The 17,941-nt window shown below is 45.0% G+C and overlaps 1 protein-coding gene across 1 annotated transcript; it reads left to right on the top strand.

Moving 5' to 3' along the window:
• The first annotated feature begins 48 nt into the window (after positions 1–48).
• On the top strand, positions 49–17,565 carry VCPIP1 (valosin containing protein interacting protein 1). Its single transcript, XM_084509592.1, has 3 exons — positions 49–2,827; positions 7,963–8,049; positions 11,044–17,565. The coding sequence occupies exons 1-3, from the start codon at positions 142–144 to the stop codon at positions 11,910–11,912; spliced, it is 3,642 nt and encodes a 1,213-aa protein (XP_084365718.1). The 5' UTR covers positions 49–141; the 3' UTR covers positions 11,913–17,565.
• Positions 17,566–17,941: the final 376 nt, after the last annotated feature.

Below are 17,941 nucleotides of genomic sequence, written 5' to 3'. Positions count from 1 at the left end.
GGCCAAACGGGCGGCGGGGCCGGCGGCTTCCGCGGCGGATGGGGGCCGGCGGGCGGCGGCGGCGGCGGCTGGCGGAGGAGGAGGAGGAGGAGGAGGAGGCGGCGGGGAGCCCGTGAGGAGCAGCCGGGGGTCCCGCAGGCGATGTCCCAGCCGCAGCAGCAGCCGCCGCCGCCGTCCCCTCAGCAGCAGGCGCAGCAGCAGCAGGCGGCGGGCGGCGGCAAGAAGCGGGAGCGGCGCATCTTCTCGGGCACCTGCCCCGAGCCCAAATGCCAGGCGCGGCTGTTCTTCCCGGCCGCCGGGCCGCAGGGCGGCGGCAGCATCGAGTGCACCGAGTGCGGGCGGCGCCACGAGCAGCGGCAGCTGCTGGCGGTGGAGGAGGTGCCGGACCCCGACGTGGTGCTGCACAACCTGCTGCGCAGCGCCCTGCTGGGAGCCGGCCCGGCCCGGCGCAGCGCCGAGCTGGTGAAGGTGATGGGGCTGTCCAACTACCACTGCAAGCTGCTGGCCCCCATCCTGGCCCGCTACGGCATGGACAAGCAGACGGGCAAGGCCAAGCTGCTGAGGGAGATGAACCAAGGGGAGGTGTTTGACTGCTCCCTGCTGGGCGACCGCGCCTTCCTCATCGAGCCCGAGCACGTGGAGACGGTGGGCTATGGCAAGGACCGCTCGGGCAGCCTGGTGTACCTGCACGACACCCTGGAGGACATCAAGAAGGCCAACAACAGCCAGGAGTGCCTCATCCCCGTCCATGTGGACGGCGACGGCCACTGCCTGGTCCACGCGGTGTCGCGGGCGCTGGTGGGGCGGGAGCTGTTCTGGCACGCGCTGCGGGAGAACCTGAAGAAGCACTTTGAGGAGAACCTGAGCCACTACAAGGCGCTCTTCCACGACTTCATCGACGCGGCCGAGTGGGAGGACATCATCAACGAGTGCGACCCCTTGTTTGTGCCGCCGGAAGGCGTGCCGATGGGCCTGAGGAACATCCACATCTTCGGGCTGGCCAACGTGCTTCACCGGCCCATCATCCTCTTAGACTCCCTGAGCGGGATGCGCAGCTCCGGGGATTACTCGGCGACCTTCCTCCCCGGCCTGGTGCCCCTGGAGAAGTGCATGGGGAAGGACGGCATGCTGAACAAGCCCATCTGCATCGCCTGGAGTAGTTCGGGGCGGAACCATTACATCCCTCTGGTTGGAATAAAAGGTGCTGCTTTGCCGAAACTGCCGAGGAAGCTCCTTCCCAAAGCCTGGGGAGTTCCTCAAGACCTCATCAAAAAGTACATCAAGTTGGAGGAGGACGGCGGTTGCGTTATCGGCGGAGACAGAAGCCTGCAAGATAAGTACTTGATGAGGCTGGTGGCTGCCATGGAGGAGGTTTTCATGAGCAAACACGGTATTCATCCCAGTCTCGTCGCCGACGTGCATCAGTATTTCTACAGGAGGACTGGCGTCATCGGAGTCCAGCCCGAAGAAGTCACCGCAGCCGCCAAAAAAGCGGTGACGGACAACCGCCTCCACAGGTGCCTCATCTGCGGGGCCCTGTCGGAGCACCACGTGCCTCCGGAGTGGCTGGCGCCGGGCGGGAAGTTGTACAACCTGGCGAAAAGCACCCACGGGCAGCTCCGGCCTGACAAAAACTACAGCTTTCCCCTCAACAGCTTGGTGTGCTCTTACAACCCAGCGAAGGACGTGCTGGTGCCCGACTACAGCCTGAGCAGCCTGACGGCGTGCAACTGGTGCCACGGCAACTTGGTGCGCCGTGTCAGGGAAGACGGCTCCGTCTCCTACCTGGACGGGGACAGAACGAACACCAGGTCCACGGGCGGCAAGTGCGGCTGTGGGTTCAAGCACTACTGGGAAGGCAAAGAATACGACAACCTGCCCGAAGCCTTCCCGATCACTCTGGAGTGGGGTGGAAGAGTGGTGAGGGAGACGGTCTATTGGTTCCAGTACGAAAGCGACGCCTCTCTGAACAGCAACGTGTACGATGTGGCCATGAAGCTCGTTACCAAGCACTTCCCTGGGGAGTTTGGTAGCGAGATTCTTGTTCAGAAAGTGGTCAACACGATACTGCATCAAACTGCCAAGAAGAACCCCGACGACTATACCCCTGTAAATATCGATGGTGCCCACGCCCAAAGAGCTGACGAGGTGCAGCAAGGACAAGAGGCAGAGGCACAGCTTCCCACCAAAATCATTCTGACCGGACAGAAGACAAAAACTTTGCACAAGGAGGAGTTAAACATGAGCAAAACCGAAAGAACTATTCAGCAGAACATTGCAGACCAGGCTTCCGTGATGCAGAAACGGAAAAGCGAAAAATTGAAACAAGAGCATAAAGGGCAACCCAGGACTGCTTCCCCGGGGGCTGGTCGTGAGGGGCCGTCCTCCGCGCCTGCTACGCCAACGAAAGCCCCGTACTCACCCACGTCAACAAAGGAGAAGAAAATCCGAATAACGACCAACGATGGCAGGCAGTCGATGCTGACCCTGAAGTGCACCACCACCTTCCTGGAGCTGCAGGAGAGCATAGCTAGAGAATTCAATATTCCTCCCTACTTGCAGTGCATTCGCTACGGCTTTCCTCCTAAAGAGCTGCTGCCTCCCAAAGAAGGCATGGAGAACGAGCCCGTGCCGCTGCAGCACGGTGACAGAATTGCCATAGAGATCCTGAAAGGCAAGGAGGAGAGCAGCCAGCCCGCTGCAGCGCACTCGGCCCATGCCGTGAAGCATGAAGACGTCGCTGTGACTAGTAAAATCTCTTCGAAGGAGCTGCAAGAGCAGGTCGACAAGGAGATGTACTCGCTGTGTCTTCTAGCAACGCTAATGGGTAAGGCCGGCTTCAGGTTGTATTTTAAAAATTGTGGCTTTTAAGTAGGAGATAAAATTCTACAAAACACAATTACATAAATCTTTTTTTTTTTTTTTTTTTTTTTTTTTTTTTTTTTCTGTAACCATGGAGTACAGGTTAGTGTCATTATTCCTCTGTTAGAGGAACAGTCAGCGTGCTGTCAGGGGTTTTCAGTGCTGTGAATTTTAAAACGTGTGTGTGAGGTGCTTGTTCTTTCTGCGCTATGAAATCCTCTCTTAAAAACTGTCGTTTAGGAGTCGATGTCTTTGCCTCTCTGTCTCTCTCCCTGCGTTCTCTGTTTGTTTTTCCAGCACCTCATTAAGCAGACATTTGATGGGCGTGCTGTGCGAGCTGCACACTCTCGCTTCCTACACCTCCCCCGGGTCACAGGAAATGAATTCAGAGTAGCCGTGAGAAGGGGATGTTGGCCGCTCCTCGGAAGTTTGAGGACTAAATCCTCACCCCTGTATTAAGACAAAGTCCTGGCATTTCTCCCCACGGAGAGCTGTGTTGGTGTAAGCAGATCAGCACAGCATCGTCTCCTTGGCTCATCTGCTTGTTTCATGTGAAGGTCTGGGTGGTTTTCTGTTTTATTTTCAAACAGGAACCACGAAAAGCATCATTTCAGAATGCAGGCAGAGGAGAAGCTGGAAGAACTGAATGTGTATTTGAAGCCCGGCTGTAGCATAGGGTAGCAAAGCTGTGCTTATAAATCATCACTCGTGTAAATGCCTGGTAATAATTCAAAACTAATGAACTTTTCTCAGTTGCCTGTGGCTTTCATTTTCATATGTGGGCTCAGGAGATTTGGGCCTTGATTTGCGTGCCAGTCTCTTCACATAATTACATTTATGAATCTGCTGACTGACAAAAGGCAGATCTTTTTGTCTGTTTTTTCCCTTTTTTTTTCATTTTCTTCCCAACGTGTGTGTCTGCCCTACATTGAAGGGACTTCTCTTCATTAGGTTTCACCATTCCTGCTGTGCCTGACGGGAAGCAGACCAGCAATTACCCTTTAGCTGTACGAACAGGTCGAATAGTCATGTTTGCAGGTTTTTTTTTTGTTTTTGTGGGAGTCTCCTCTTCTGCTGGAGGGATTTGGTGTGGCCGAGGCATGTGATGTTGCAGGAACAAACCCATTGCATAAGCCCGGGGCGACGTGTCAGAGGTTCACGGTGCAGAACTTTGATTTTCCCCGAGCCCGGCTGTTTACTCCGCTGTCTCTGGCCCGGCCGCCTGCCACCTCGCCGCCCTGGCGTTCAGGTTGCGGTTCCAAAGTGCAGGGGAAGAAAGGCTGGGGCAGAAAGCTTGCCTAACTCCAGGGTGAAACTAAGAGAGCGTTGAAAAAACAGGCTCGAAAATGTGGTCGTGGGCTTACAGAAACCTCGGAGGTGCTGTCAAAGGATCCGAGTGACTTCAGCACTAAGGTGCCTCCTTTTCTGCATCCACTCTTGTATAAACTGTGAGCCTTGTGCTCAGGGATCAATTTTTTCCTTTGCCTCTCCCCGCTGTGAGATTCCTCCCATGAGGCACAGGTCGGAATAGCCTTTACCTCACTCTTTCCCCTGTATCCATTTTGTGTTACTAATGGGACTAAAAGCGGCAGCAAATGATAAACCACCCAGCTATAGCAACTTGGGCAGCGACTGAATAAGATGCTATTTTTGTGTAGTCACTTTTTGCATCAGGGCTTCATTTTCCTTCCACAATACTCCTGAAAAAAATCTAGGCGGCTGGCTACTTCCAATTGTTATTTTTCAGTGGGAAAACAAACCCGAATACATTTCCGAAGCCTTTCTTAATAGGGTGCAGGTGCCAGCTCCTCGGGCTGGTATGTTCAGCCTTCCTGGGAAGGGAAACCTCAGTGTTTCTTAGCTGTGCTTCTCTATTATTAGGGTGCTGCAAAATTTTGACAGTCAGCTCGGCCTTCATGCTCTTGTTGTAACTTATTTTTCTTAAAAATACTCATCCAACATGGTCAGATCAGGACACAAAGAGGAGAGGTGCGACTGAAGTAGGTTCTCTGGACCAAACTTTTTTTCTTTCCCCCATGCCTGTAGTTGAAGTTTGTCTTCACTGATCTAGAGCTATTAATTCTGGATGCTTAGAAGAGTTTTATGACAGGGTCTCCTCTTGGGTGGATTGATGCTTCTTTCCCATTTTAGTTACTTAGATTTTTCGTTTCTGGGCTTGGCTAGTTAACTCATTAAAATTTTAGACCGTGTTATTTAATTTTTACATGTATAATTTAAAAATAACCCTTGGGTAATTAGATACTGTGATTTTATTTTCTGAACTACTTTACAAAAAGCATGCCTAAGATGTGCAGCTTTTCCCCCTATTTTTATTTAGCTCCAACTATACGATCCTATAAGGAAGTGACTAAAGGGATTTTAATTTCACATCAGCATAGTTAACGTGTTATGTTTTTAAACTGCTTTAATTACACCCAGGCAAAACCACTCCGGATACGTGCAAGCCGAGTATGAGTCTGTTTTGGCTGATCTGTTTTGCATCGATCAACTTGCCAGCTCACGTGAAATCCGAATGGCCAGGTTTCAATTAAACCTATTAATCGACACCAGGATTTGCTGGGATTTAACCAGCATTTTAAAGCCAGCCGCAGCTCCCCGTAGCCCGTGTTTATCAGCAGAGCTTTTGGCTTGTTTCGCAGTGCTGCACGCCTCCTCTGCTGCACGCAGGGACCGTCTCGGGCTGCCACTGGCACAGGTTGGTCTGCACCAGCTCTTCCCAGGCGTGCTCGTGGGCAGGGTACGCGGCGTTTGCTGCCCTGCCTTCCTGCTGCGGGGCTGCAGCCTGCTCTGGGGGAGCTGTGTGGTGGAAATAGTGGGGAGAACAGCAGCCCTGCGGTGAGTACAGCAGCCGGAGGGAGCTTTTAATCCAGCTAGATGATTGCCCAGATCAGCTCGTGACCTGTAACATCTTACTGCTGCTGTAGGCAGAACCAGAACGAGCAGACCCAACTGGGAACACAAACCTGCAGAGCTCAAAGGTAGTTTAGCTGAATTATGCATGGTGGTTACTCCAGCCTGGGGAGCTCCAGACAATTGGTTTGGGTCTTTTTGCTGTTCCAGTTTGAGACCTCTTTCTCAAAACAGCGTAAGGGTTTATTTTGGTTTCTTTCTTTCAGTGACTTTCAATGTTTTTGTTTGGTGAGCCCTGCCCACCACACTTTTCTGTGTGTAGTCCTTGCTCCTGTCGCACAAAAAGCTGCCTGAACAGAGATGCTTCGCTGGTGCAAGGCTTGACAAAGCGTGCCTGAGGCTGTAAAACTGGACTTTCACCAAAAACCTGGTGGTAACCTTGTGGGAGGGATGGGAACCCTTCAAATAATGCTAAATGCAGCACCATGGGGGTCCGTAAATAGAGTCGGCCACTGTGTGGCTGCTGACCGTGGCTTCCCCACGCTTCAGCAGACTGAAGGCTGTTTTGTTACCAGTGTAGAGGATATTTTGATTCCTGCAGGTGGTATTTAAACCAGGGGGGAGAGCTGGGGTTGCTGCTGCTTGGGGGAAACGAGGAGCATTGCCCAGAGATGTACGCTGCAAAATGTAAATGGGAACAGGGACACGGGGGGGCAGCAAGCCCCTTTTGGTGAAATCAGCAGGGTAAAGCCAGAAGGCGAGACATCCTTCTGTGGTGGATCGTGGAAAATGAGAACGAGCAGCAGGTGCCTTGTCTGCTGGATTTCCTTGCTGGGAGTGGATGCCTGTTGACCAGCCCCGTCTGTGCTCGGTCAAAGCCCTGAGCTTGATGTGCAAATGAACGGAACGAAGCAGCATGCCTGTGGCTTCAGGAGCGCATTTACCAGGAACCAGGTTACGTGGGGCTCCTTTCTTTAGGTGTCTGCAGAGAGGACACGAAGATGTGCTGCTCCTTGTGACAGAGAACGGGGACTCAAGGAACACTTGGAGCGGGGAGGTGGCCGACAGCATCCTTCTGGGGGGGAAGTTGCTAAAAATGACTCAATGCTTATATTTTGCTCCTAAGGGCGAGCCAAGAAATACTGGTGGGCAGTACTTTGCCTCCTCACACTTCCCAGCTCTCTCTGTCCCAAGCAGTTGTGCATCCAGTTAACTTGAGCTGATGATTCACGGCCTCCAGTTTTAACAGAACAGTGGGAGAAACGGCTGTCGAGGCTGTGATGATTAAAGAAGGCTGCAATTTCTATCTCAGTCCTTTCCCTGAAGGTTTGATGTGACGTGGGGGGAAAACATTCATTTTTTTTAGGAAAATGTCAATGCCCAGTAATTGTTCCTGCATTGTTAGCAGTTCCTGTTTGCAGGCTCTGTCGGCTGCACCACGTACCACTGCTAGGGAGCAGGTGAGTGGTTAGCAGGATGAGGAGCAGCACACCTGAGGGTTTAGCAGGTGCTCTGTTGCTGATACTGTCGCTGTAACTCCTTTTCTCTGTTCTTTACCTTCCTTAACGTAGTCCTGGGGTGGTGCTGCTGCTGTTTTTGTTTTGTCTGTTGACCCCTCAGCAGCATTTGAGGTTGTCACATTTCAATGTCCTTTCTGGCATCGTTGAAAAATGCCAGTTCCAGGGGCCTGCTGGGCCCTGGCATTGGCATTTCACTGCTGAGCCTCAAGAAGAGGAAGGAGGAAGAAGGTAGGGGATTGACTTCTGCCCAACTGCCTGTGTGGGGGCTCGTGCTGCAGCGTGAAGCCGCTGTGACACTGAGACCCCATCCAGGGAAAGGTGTAGAGATACAGAATTGAGGCTTTGACGCACAAGGATACGTGCCTGAATTTTGGAAGAGCATCAGTCATCTCCTTGTGTAAGTGTGCGATGGGAGGGGAGATTTGGGTGTATGGCCTGGCAAAGAACCGGGAGCTGCAGCTTGGATCACATCAAATTTGGGAACCTTTGTACTGGAGCACGTAGGATATTTAATGCAGACTGTGGGATGCTTTCCTGGAAGTTGCCCAGTATCCACAGTTCCTGTTCTACAAATAAGCAATCAGAATTCAAATTCTTAATTGCATTCTCACATTAAAAGTGAGGATTTATTCCAAGGAGTCTTTCAGCTGTTGTCTGTGATGTTAAAACAGGAGTGCTTAATTCTCACGATTGTGTTTGATTTTTATAGGAGAAGATGTTTGGTCTTATGCAAAGGGGCTTCCTCAGTTGTTTCAGCAGGGTGGAGTGTTCTACAGCATAATGAAGAAAACCACAGGTATCTTTTGGTTTTGTTGTTCTTTCTTCCTCTGTTTTCAAACCTTTAAAAGTGTAAATTGGTCTTGAGTCACTTGTAAGCATAAACAGACTTTATTTTATTAGCATGGTACACCTTTAATTTTCATAACATTGTAGAGCTCCTCATACTCCCTCAGAGCCTCTTATAACACTGGGGAATCAGATTAAGACTAGTTCATTCAGCTTAAATATTCTCTTCCAAGATATTCTCTGTAGCCATACATCTCCATATAAACTTCCTGACTAGAACAAACAACTTCAATAAGCCAGCTGTGGTTTGGTTTTGGTTTGTTTTTTCCTACTGGAAGGATCAAACGAGGAGAAAATTATAGGACCTATTTCCATTATACTTTGAAACACTCGCTGAACAAGGAGTTCATCTTTGCACTTTGTCTTAGTAGGTGTTTTATACAGGATTATTGCTTGTGTTAAATTTAAATGGTTGGTTAAATTTGTTTTTGATATTCCTATGATTGTTGTTCAAAAGCAAAGTTACGCATCCCCTTTTTATGTTGATAAATATCTCATCTTGGACTATGTGTGGAATAAGCAAGCAATTCAAGTATATTTCGTTTTTAGATGGCTTTTAAAATACTGCCTACAAAGAATAATGTCTGATTCTTCATAAAACATGCTATTGAGTTATTTTCTCTCACTTGGAGTCTATTTTCTTGTTGAAGTCTTTGTATTCACAGCTTAGCTCCTGTGGTTTCATCTATAATAATACTTCCTCTGCCACTTTCTTGCTTTCTGATTTCTGAAGCAGTTTTATCAACCTTTTTTTTTTTTTTTTTTTTTTTTTTTTTAAATTTTATTATCAACTGTTTTAGTACATCCTTTCTTTTATGTTTGCAATAGCTAAAATGTGTGGCATCCTTAGTGCGTGCTACCTCTCACTCAATTATTAGCCTGGGGAATAGATTAGGCATGCAAGTGTCTTACAGGAGATCTGCTTCATTTTCGTTGTTGTCCTTTTACTGTGCTTGTACAGTGAAGACTGGTGTGTTGTTTGTGGCAAGTGAATTAGCTTAAACGATGCCCAATAGAGAGGATGTTCTGGGCTGATAAATGACTAGCTGGAGCTGAGAGCCTAAAATGGATGTAAGAGATTTTAACCCAGCTGGTTTTAGCTCAGAGAATGCCTGGTTTAAAGTATTTTGCCAACTGACAGTGTAAGAGCTAAGGCTGGGGGAGATGCCATTCTGATTTGACTCTGATTGCACTTCTGTATGTGTAGGTATTTTACCTCCTAGCTTGGTAGGTGGAATTACAGTTTTCACCATTAGCATACTTGTATGATGTTAGCGTTTTATGAACTACTAAACTTCCACATCAGTTATCGTGCAAGTGTTTTTTCTTCACGTGAAGAAGCTCCTTACATATTTGTAATATTTTAATTAATGCAGCTATTATACTGAACACTTGAAACAAAGCTTTCCATCAACTGTAGTCACTGTTAATCAATTTAAATTTGATTTAGCAGATTGTCTGAGATCTCATTTGGATTTCAAGATCACATTTTCAAAGGCAGGTTTGGTCTATGATAAAAACTCTTGCACGACTCTTCTGCAAGCAAAGGTTGAGTTGGCGGATTATGTAGTTAAATTTTGTTCTTCAGGCTAAGTTAGGTGCTTGAGGTTAAATTTTGTTCTGTAGTGTGTTTTGGCTGGTTGGTTATCAGTTCCCATGGACATGTAAAGAAAGAAGCTGTGTGTCTGAAGTTGTTGAAATGAAGAATATCTCATCTGTAGATTCCCTGCAGCTGTAGGAGAGTGAATCGGAAGCCTTGGAGGCTGAATGAGTTTGGTCACTTGATTCATCAGTGTAAAAACTGTTTAGTAACATCTCAAATAATTTGATTTGTCCTTTTTGTTGATGCCTAGCATACTTGTTTTGACTGCATTGTATTTGATAACATAGAAGAAGGATTTAGGTGTCACCTTGCTTCCCTTCTCTATAATTTTCGGTATCATTCTTGAGGAATTGTAAGAGAATATGAGGAAAATCCCATAAATTTACCCATTCGCTGCACTTTTTTTTTTTTTTTTTTTTAAGTGTCTCATGTCTGCTTTTTTGTTGTTGTTGTAGCTCTCATTTCATAGCTGATAGAACTGAACTGAAGAGAGCTGTGGCAGCCAAGTTTTCTTCTGCAGACAGCTTTTAACTCGTAGAAAACCCTTGTCGCTAAAATGATGCCTTACTGCTTGTACCACAGTCCGTATGGGACAGAGATAAAAGTTACTTTGTAATTTATGACCGAAAAAATAGAAAGCTGATTGTTTCATTAATCTACCTGTGATTGGACAGATCTGCTGTCAGAGTTCACCAGGCAAATTTAAGTTCTGAAGCAACTCTGTGTCAAAAAAGGAAACAAACAGCTAATGAAAAATATTATGTCTCATGTTAAGTTTGTAAAGGTTAATACTTATGATGCCTAGGGCTACTGAACATAGTAACCTTGAAACATTTTTATCTGCTTTCTCTCTGAGAAGACAAGAAACAGGAAATATGAACATCCTCAGGTTTAAGTGCAGTTGTGCATGCTGAAACCCTGCTATTTTAATCAGTACAAAAGAGGTCTTTACCTTCTCCAGATGCACAGTGATTTGAAATGTGTTGTCTACTCTTTAAATGTTTTCTCTCTGTTTTTTTGGCTGAGGGGAAGGTTAGGGTGGTGGTGGGGTTTGGCTTTCTTTGTGTTACTGCACGCATGTGCTGCTGCTTCAACTTCTGTTGTGTTAGAACTGCTAGCCCTACCAACAGGGTTGTTTTATCTAGTGGTGCTGCAGTCCTGGCAGTTCAATAAAATCACCATAGAAGGCAGCAATGTCTTAGGGGTATACTGTGGATATACGAGCCTGAATCGTTTTTCTCCCATAGTAAAAAGTTTAAATGTGTTTGTTTTTACATTTTTGCTGCAATAATTTTAAATCTGCTTGCATTTCGAATAACTTTTTGTTTCCTGTCTTTATAGGTTTGGCTGATGGCAAGCACTGTACTTTTCCGCATCTGCCTGGTAAAAACTTTGTGTACAATGCAGCAGAAGATCGATTAGAGCTCTGTGTGGATGCTGCTGGGCACTTCCCCATCGGTCCTGATGTTGAAGACTTAGTGAAAGAGGCCTTAAGTCAAGTGCGCGCCGAAGCTACTTCGAGGAGCAGGGAGGCAAGCCCTTCGCATGGAATGCTGAAGCTGGGTAGTGGTGGAGTAGTGAAAAAGAAATCTGAACAACTGCATAACATAACTGCATTTCAAGGCAAGGGCCATTCCCTAGGAACTGCATCCAGTAGTCAACAACACGATCAAAGAGCCAGGGAAACACCACTCTTAAGAAAGCCTAGCACAGAAACGGACTTCAGTCCTGCTAAAATTGAGCCTTCCGCATTCACAGCTGCTTCTGGTAACAGTGAGCTTATCCGAATAGCTCCTGGGGTGGTGACGATGAGAGACAGCAGGCAGCTTGACCCCACTTTGATTGAGGCACAGAGAAAAAAGTTGCAGGAGATGGTCTCTTCCATTCAGGCTTCAATGGATAGACACTTGCGGGATCAGAATACAGAGCAGTCAGCATCAGTTGATGTCTCTCAAAGAAAAGTAGAGGCAGTGAGTTCAACTGCTAAAACTGGGAGCTTTCAGGCTGGCTTACCCGAGTCGTTTCCTGCACCAGGTGGTACCGAACGCTTGAATGCTGAATCAACTGATGGTAACATGGTGAATTCTGTGGGAGCAACTTTCCCTGCGAGGTCTAAAGCACAAAAGGGAAGTTCTGTTGAGGAGCTTGAGGAGATGGATAGCCAAGATGCAGGAATTACTAATGTTACTGAGCCAATGGATCACTCTTGATAGGTTAAAATCTAATAAGGGTAGAAGAAATTACTGTTCAAATGTAATGTTTATTGGCTGGGCCACACAAAGTGATTAGTTATTAAATCTTGTATGTATGTCAAAGATTATATCATCTTATTCAGTGCATGATAAGCAAGTGTGTGATTGGCAATAGCTTTTAATATTACCATACTGCTACCCAGGCTGGCTCTGTTACCTGTAAATTAGTTATTAGGAAATGCACTGAGATGAATATCTGCTGTAATGTGGGTTACTGAAAGTTCTTTGTAATTTTTAATTCTGTCTAAGTCTTAAAATTTAAGCCCATGCAAGGTTCTTACCACGCTAGTTTAAGGTTACTGGAAAGGCTAAACCAGGCAAAACTAGAAACTTGACAAGGTTAATCCTGTCCCAGGTACTTAGTTCCACTCAAAAATGCACCGTAAACACGAGCTACACATAAACTTTAAAAAAAAAAAAACAAAACACAACAACTGAAACTAAACTTGTGCTAAATTTTACAACATGGCATCCACAGTACTTTAATTACACTGGCACTTCCTCAGATTTAAATTTGTTTCATTCATACAGCCGTATACGCTTGTCAGAAATCTTGAAATAAGTGACTGTAGTAAACTCTCTAATTTCTGCGTATTGTCAGTTTGAGCAAGTTAGAAAAAAGTGTACGATGAAGATAAAGTGAATGTGGTGTGGTTACGTGTGGCTGTCTGAGCCAACACAACCATTTTGGTGCTCTGTTAGTAAGTGATAGCGTGTTTGTATTTCCTCCCAAATACTGAGCTGGTTCAGATGTTGTGCAACTTTAAATACAACTACAGGAGAGAAGAAGTTGGCAGTTGTAAGGAATAGCAAATGTTTATTAGCAAATCCATTTCTCTTAAAAAGCTTTGATTACTAGTATTGGTCAGTAATGGAAAAAAAAAAAAAAGGCTGTCCTCAGAGCAAATTAGCATTTTATTGGAAGGAAACAACTCTCTAACCTAAATTCCCCTCAAATATTCAGTAATAATTGAGCTCTTGGAAGCTGCCTGTTTCCTGCGTGCTGTTTCATTGTCTGCAAAGTCTGCAAAGACTGCCCACCTCTCTGAGCTTCACTTCAGTTCGCGATGCAGGGAGACCTGCAGCAGTGCTAATGCAGCTGGTATCCACTTACGTAGCGTGTTCATCAGAGCTGCAGTGCTGGTTTTTAAGAAGGAGCCGTTGTGCTTGCTCCCCAAGGACGGAATGTTTGTCTGATCTTGCACTTTGCTTCCTATCTTCGTAGTCAGAGTTAAGTGCACTGTTGTTGCTTCCTCTCATGGCAAAATAACACTGAGTGGATGAAAGATGTTAATACAGCTTCAAAGGAATTAAGAGCATTTAAATGTTGAAGTCAGTGTGTGTGCACACGTGGGTTTTTACCAGTTCACAGATGTTGTTTGTATTGTATATGTTTGTATTCAGGAAAGTCTCCACTTTTTACATTTCTAATCACTTAAACAGTTCTAAGCGTTAGTACGAGAAAATGTCCCATGGGGGAGGATTTATTTTTGTATGTAAAAACTACCTGAAGCAAATCACTTAAAGAATAAGCCCTCACTTTGTCAAAGTTGATTTAAACTCCTCTGCTGGTTAACTTCTTATGCAGAGGGAATAAACCTTTAACCATTTAGTCCACTACTTATAGGTAAAATATAAGAATCACCTTTTCACAAATAAAAATGTTAAGATCTCCTATTGCAAACCTGTGAGTTAGGACTTGGCAGCTTGGAGCGCATGAAGTAATTTGGCACACCAGGACTGACCTTGCTGATGCATTGATTAACTGGCAGGGCTTATTCAGTGAGAAACAGGATGCACATGCAGCAGCTGGAAGCCTGCCCCGACTTCTGAAAACATTCAGTCTCCCATGAATCAGTCTGGCTGTCTGAAGGCCGCTTCTATATATAAAATGTTGAGGGTTGTGCTTTGTCACAGTGTGAGGTTTAGGGACGTAGAGCAGGGGCGTGTTCCTGGGAAGGAGGAGCTCAGGTGGGGAGAGGCTCAGGGGGAGGCATCACCCGGATCTCTTGCATTCTAGATGAGATAGCTACCACCTAGACGTTTTTAACATTTCCTTTAGAAAAGTCTTCTTTGGCTGGAAAAAAAAAAGTGTATATGAGAGAATTTTAATTTTGAAATAAATTGAAGTATTTATTGCGCATCATCCTTACTCCAAGGAAAGACGCTTGCTTTGATGCCTTTGTGGTGAGAGTGCGGAAGTTTGTGTGCCTTTGACTGTGTAAAGAGGAAGGCTTGGTTTGATTTTGACACACTTCCTATTTCAGCAGCAATTTGACATTTTCCTCTCTTAACTAAATAGAAGTAGGCACGGATGATAGCTCGCTTTCACTCACCCTTAGTGTCTTCTCTGGGATCCACTCATGCCATGCAGATCAGAACTCTCCAGTTCCCAAAACCAAATGGTCTCAAACAGGGTCAAAATCACAAGATGTGACGTGAGCTCTGGTCTGACGCAGGATGGTGCGTAGTTCTGGTGCAGTGTTCTTCTTTCACGGGGCTTTCTCACGTATTTAAATACCAGCGTTTCTGAGAAAGATGGCTTTTGGTACCCTCAAGGAAGGCTAAGCTGCGCCTACCTGCTGGCACGGCGTGTAACTGTGCAGGAGAAGTGAAATAAAGAACACCGACGTGGAAGCTTGAGCAGATGTTTCGTTTGATTGCTACCAGGGCCTGCAGTTGTGAGCTGAGGTCAGTCAGCGTGCCTGGCATGAGCCCCCGGCTGCCTGTCAGGTCGCCCCCTCAGGCAGGAAGGTGGCCGTGGGGTGCAAGGGCAGGGAAGGCTCGTTGTGGGTGTAAACCCCGTGAACAGGACATCTCAGATGGTGCAGAAAGTGCTCCTTTGTTACAAACAAGGGAAAACAACCAGCCTGACTTCTTGCCACTGAATTGCCTCTGCAGTTAGGCCGGGCTGCTGAGTTGCTTTCTTGTCTAGGGGCCAGCCACCTTTTAACACAGTGTCTCATGACAAAGATGACTCAAATTACTTGAAAATCATACACTTGACTATGGCTTTGGAGGTGTAACCTAAGGGAGAGGTGACTACTGAAGAACACAGGCCCGGTACAAAAAGAAAAAAAGAGCTAGACTCTCAACGAGCATATGGGAAGCCTCGGGAGCACAGATCCATTTTGCAGGCAAATGCAAAGTTTTTACTACAAAGATGTTTGGCTGGTTAGTAAGGTTGACTTCTCGATACTGCTGTTGGTCTGGGAATTGGCTGAATTTCAGTGAGGGGAAAAGACATTTTTCAAATGAAGTAATATAAATGCATTTGGGGCGTGTTCACTGTTACAGACACAAGATAGCAATGTGTGTTGTTGGCTTTCTGAATCCCGTGTAGTTTGCTGGTCTGCTCGGTACAAAACAAGAACAAGGTGTCGTCTGTGACACAGGACTAGCAGCTTCACGGGGGCACGGTGCTGTGAGGCTGTGTGCTAACAACCCTGCACCCCAGGCGCACTTCCCCAACCAGAACGCTCGACTGAAAATCTTTGGAGGAGTGGGATCTGTTGTTGCTCTGACCAGGTTAGCAGGGTTGCTTGCTGCTTTCTCAGTTTCTCGTGAAAACGTCAGGTAATAACATTCCTAGTGTGCTTACTGCCAGGAGAGCTACGTTCGAGCTGAGATGCAATGAGTGAGAAGTGAATGATTTAAGAAGCCACTGTTACCTCTACGTTTGTTTGGCTCCCATTTTTCAAATAGCAGCATTTACACGCTTTTGTAAAATAATAACATGAAGCTGATCCTTCTGTTTTAAAAAAACCAAGAAGACAGTAAGTGGTTTCTTTGTTTTGCTTGTGAATATCAGTTTAGCTGCTTAAAGTTGCTTAAGATCTTTCGAATGCGGGATTCCCTCTGAGCCCTTACGCCTGCGGTTGAGCAATAAAAGGTTGAGCTGAGTGGTATGTCCAGGATTATTTTACGTTTAATGAGGATTATTGCCAAGAAATGAAAGAGTGCACTTTTAGGAGGGAATGCTATTTAAAAAAAAATGTATAAATAAGAATTAATAGTGTATATATTTAGCAAACAAATCTTTTTAAACAGTAAGTGCTTTACATGTTGACTTAAAAAGAAACTAGCATAGAAATTATACCATCTTCGCAGCACTGGCTGTTATCCAGCACACTTTGGTTTGTTTTATTTGTGATTGCTGTACTAATTATATTTGATTTTTTTATCTGTAATGTAACAATAGTGTATTATAACAGTATATAGTGTACTATACTACACTTCACTGTACAGTATTTGAAATTTTCTTTGATTGCTATATTAAAACTATAAGTTAAAACATTTGCTTTGGCTTTATAAGATGCAACTTTTATCTAGCCTTTCACACGTGAGCCTATTTAATTAACACTGATTTGGTTACAGCAGGAGTGAGTTGTAATTACTTTTGCATTCTTCATATAAATTACATTCTAGTTGCATACGTGAATACTCGTACAGAAGGTGAAAAAGTGGTATAAACATGAGGAAGGCTAGCTGATGTCATCCATCTCGCTTTAGATATGTTGGTTTAAGATAGACTTTTTGAAAGAAAAACTATGGAAAAGCTTTTTCATTCTCATACCTATTCTGAATATTTCATTAACCCATAGGACCTTTGAATTTGAGGGACTTTTAAAAGCAGGTTTTTATGTATTTGAGAGCAAAATCTGAGATCCGAGTCTTTTTTTTTTTTTTTTGCAAAGTTGTCACCAAGAAAATGATGTGAGAAAATGCTGACCAAGTCATATGTGGTACTTACCTTGTATTCTGTGGTTTGAAACATTGGTCAAAAGGTATTTCAAACCCAAATTTTAAGGCATGCATGTAATATACAAATGTGAATAGTACAATTTGGAAGAATGAGACTTCTCAAAATTTGGCAGTACTTAAACCTGAACATATTGACAACTACTTAAATTATCTCTGTGCTTATTCCACTGACTACATGTGGTATTTTGTTTCAAAAAAATGGCTGTAATCATAACTTCTGAGCTTGCAAAGATGTCATAAAATCCATTTGTGAAGCTCATGCTTCTTCTTCCTATATTTATTGAAAGGCTTTGATTCAAAATGAGACAGCATTAAAACATTATTTTAAATGATGGATTTGAATGTACTGAGGTAATTCTGATTGCATGTCACATCACAAAAAATTGATAATTATCCTCTAAAAGATTTGTATTTCAGTGGCTTAAACGCTTAGTGCTAAACTAGACATTTATTCATCTTGTTTAATGCACTCTCCGTAAGCTGAGCCAAAACCCATACTGTATGTATGAAGCAACCAAGTTAAGAATGTTTTCATTTTTCTTGTTATTAATTACACAGCCTTACTGTTTAAGTTCTTAAATTTAGATTGGAGTTGTTGCATTTGTTTTCATTTTCCCTTTACTATGTACCTAGCAGACCTGTTCTAAAATGGCTGTCAAGCCGCATCTTCCTGCCAGAACAAGACCCCTCACAAAAACAATTCCTCCATACGATCAGGATGAGAATGAATCTTGGATGTCCGTCAGCGTGTGTAGTGAGTCATGGAAGGTGCTCGGGGTATAAGGAAGAGTCGATTCAAACACACTTTGAGTGCAAAAGTTAATAAAAACAGTGCTGCTTTGTTTGATACCGAGTTTATTTTATTGAGGCTGGAGTATATCTTGGCCTCTACTCATTTGTGGTCTTTCGAATGCTTACTTTTTAATCCTAGATGAAGAAAAGTAGTAATGCTTGGGTCCATAGTAGACTCGATGGCAAAGCTGATGTTACAGAAACCATTTTGTCACAGCTGTTTTGAAGTAGGTTATTCTGATCTGGATTACTTAACTTTCAGAATCACCTAGCATCGTGATTTTTACTAGAGTCTAATGCCTTTGATAATTCCTGTGTGAGCATTACCTCTTTTGCAGTACCTTGCAGAGGCTTCAGAGAAGACTCATTCTCTGCTCTGTTAATTACAGGCATTGATTTGATGATTATGGCATAGCACAAAATTGTCTTTG

This window comes from Aythya ferina, assembly GCF_964211825.1.
Source record: "Aythya ferina genome assembly, chromosome: 2".
In the NCBI taxonomy this organism is placed as follows: domain Eukaryota; kingdom Metazoa; phylum Chordata; class Aves; order Anseriformes; family Anatidae; genus Aythya; species Aythya ferina.
Note: the sequence above shows the minus strand (reverse complement) of the source record. Positions and strands in the feature narration are given on the sequence as shown.

Bases quoted from the DNA above. Each gene is read 5' to 3' on its own strand.
- VCPIP1 (XM_084509592.1), top strand. From the start codon at position 142: ATGTCCCAGCCGCAGCAGCAGCCGCCGCCGCCGTCCCCTCAGCAGCAG. The intron at 2,828-7,962 runs GTAAGGCCGGCT...TGATTTTTATAG, and splicing joins TCTTCTAGCAACGCTAATGG to GAGAAGATGTTTGGTCTTAT. The intron at 8,050-11,043 runs GTATCTTTTGGT...CTGTCTTTATAG, and splicing joins CATAATGAAGAAAACCACAG to GTTTGGCTGATGGCAAGCAC.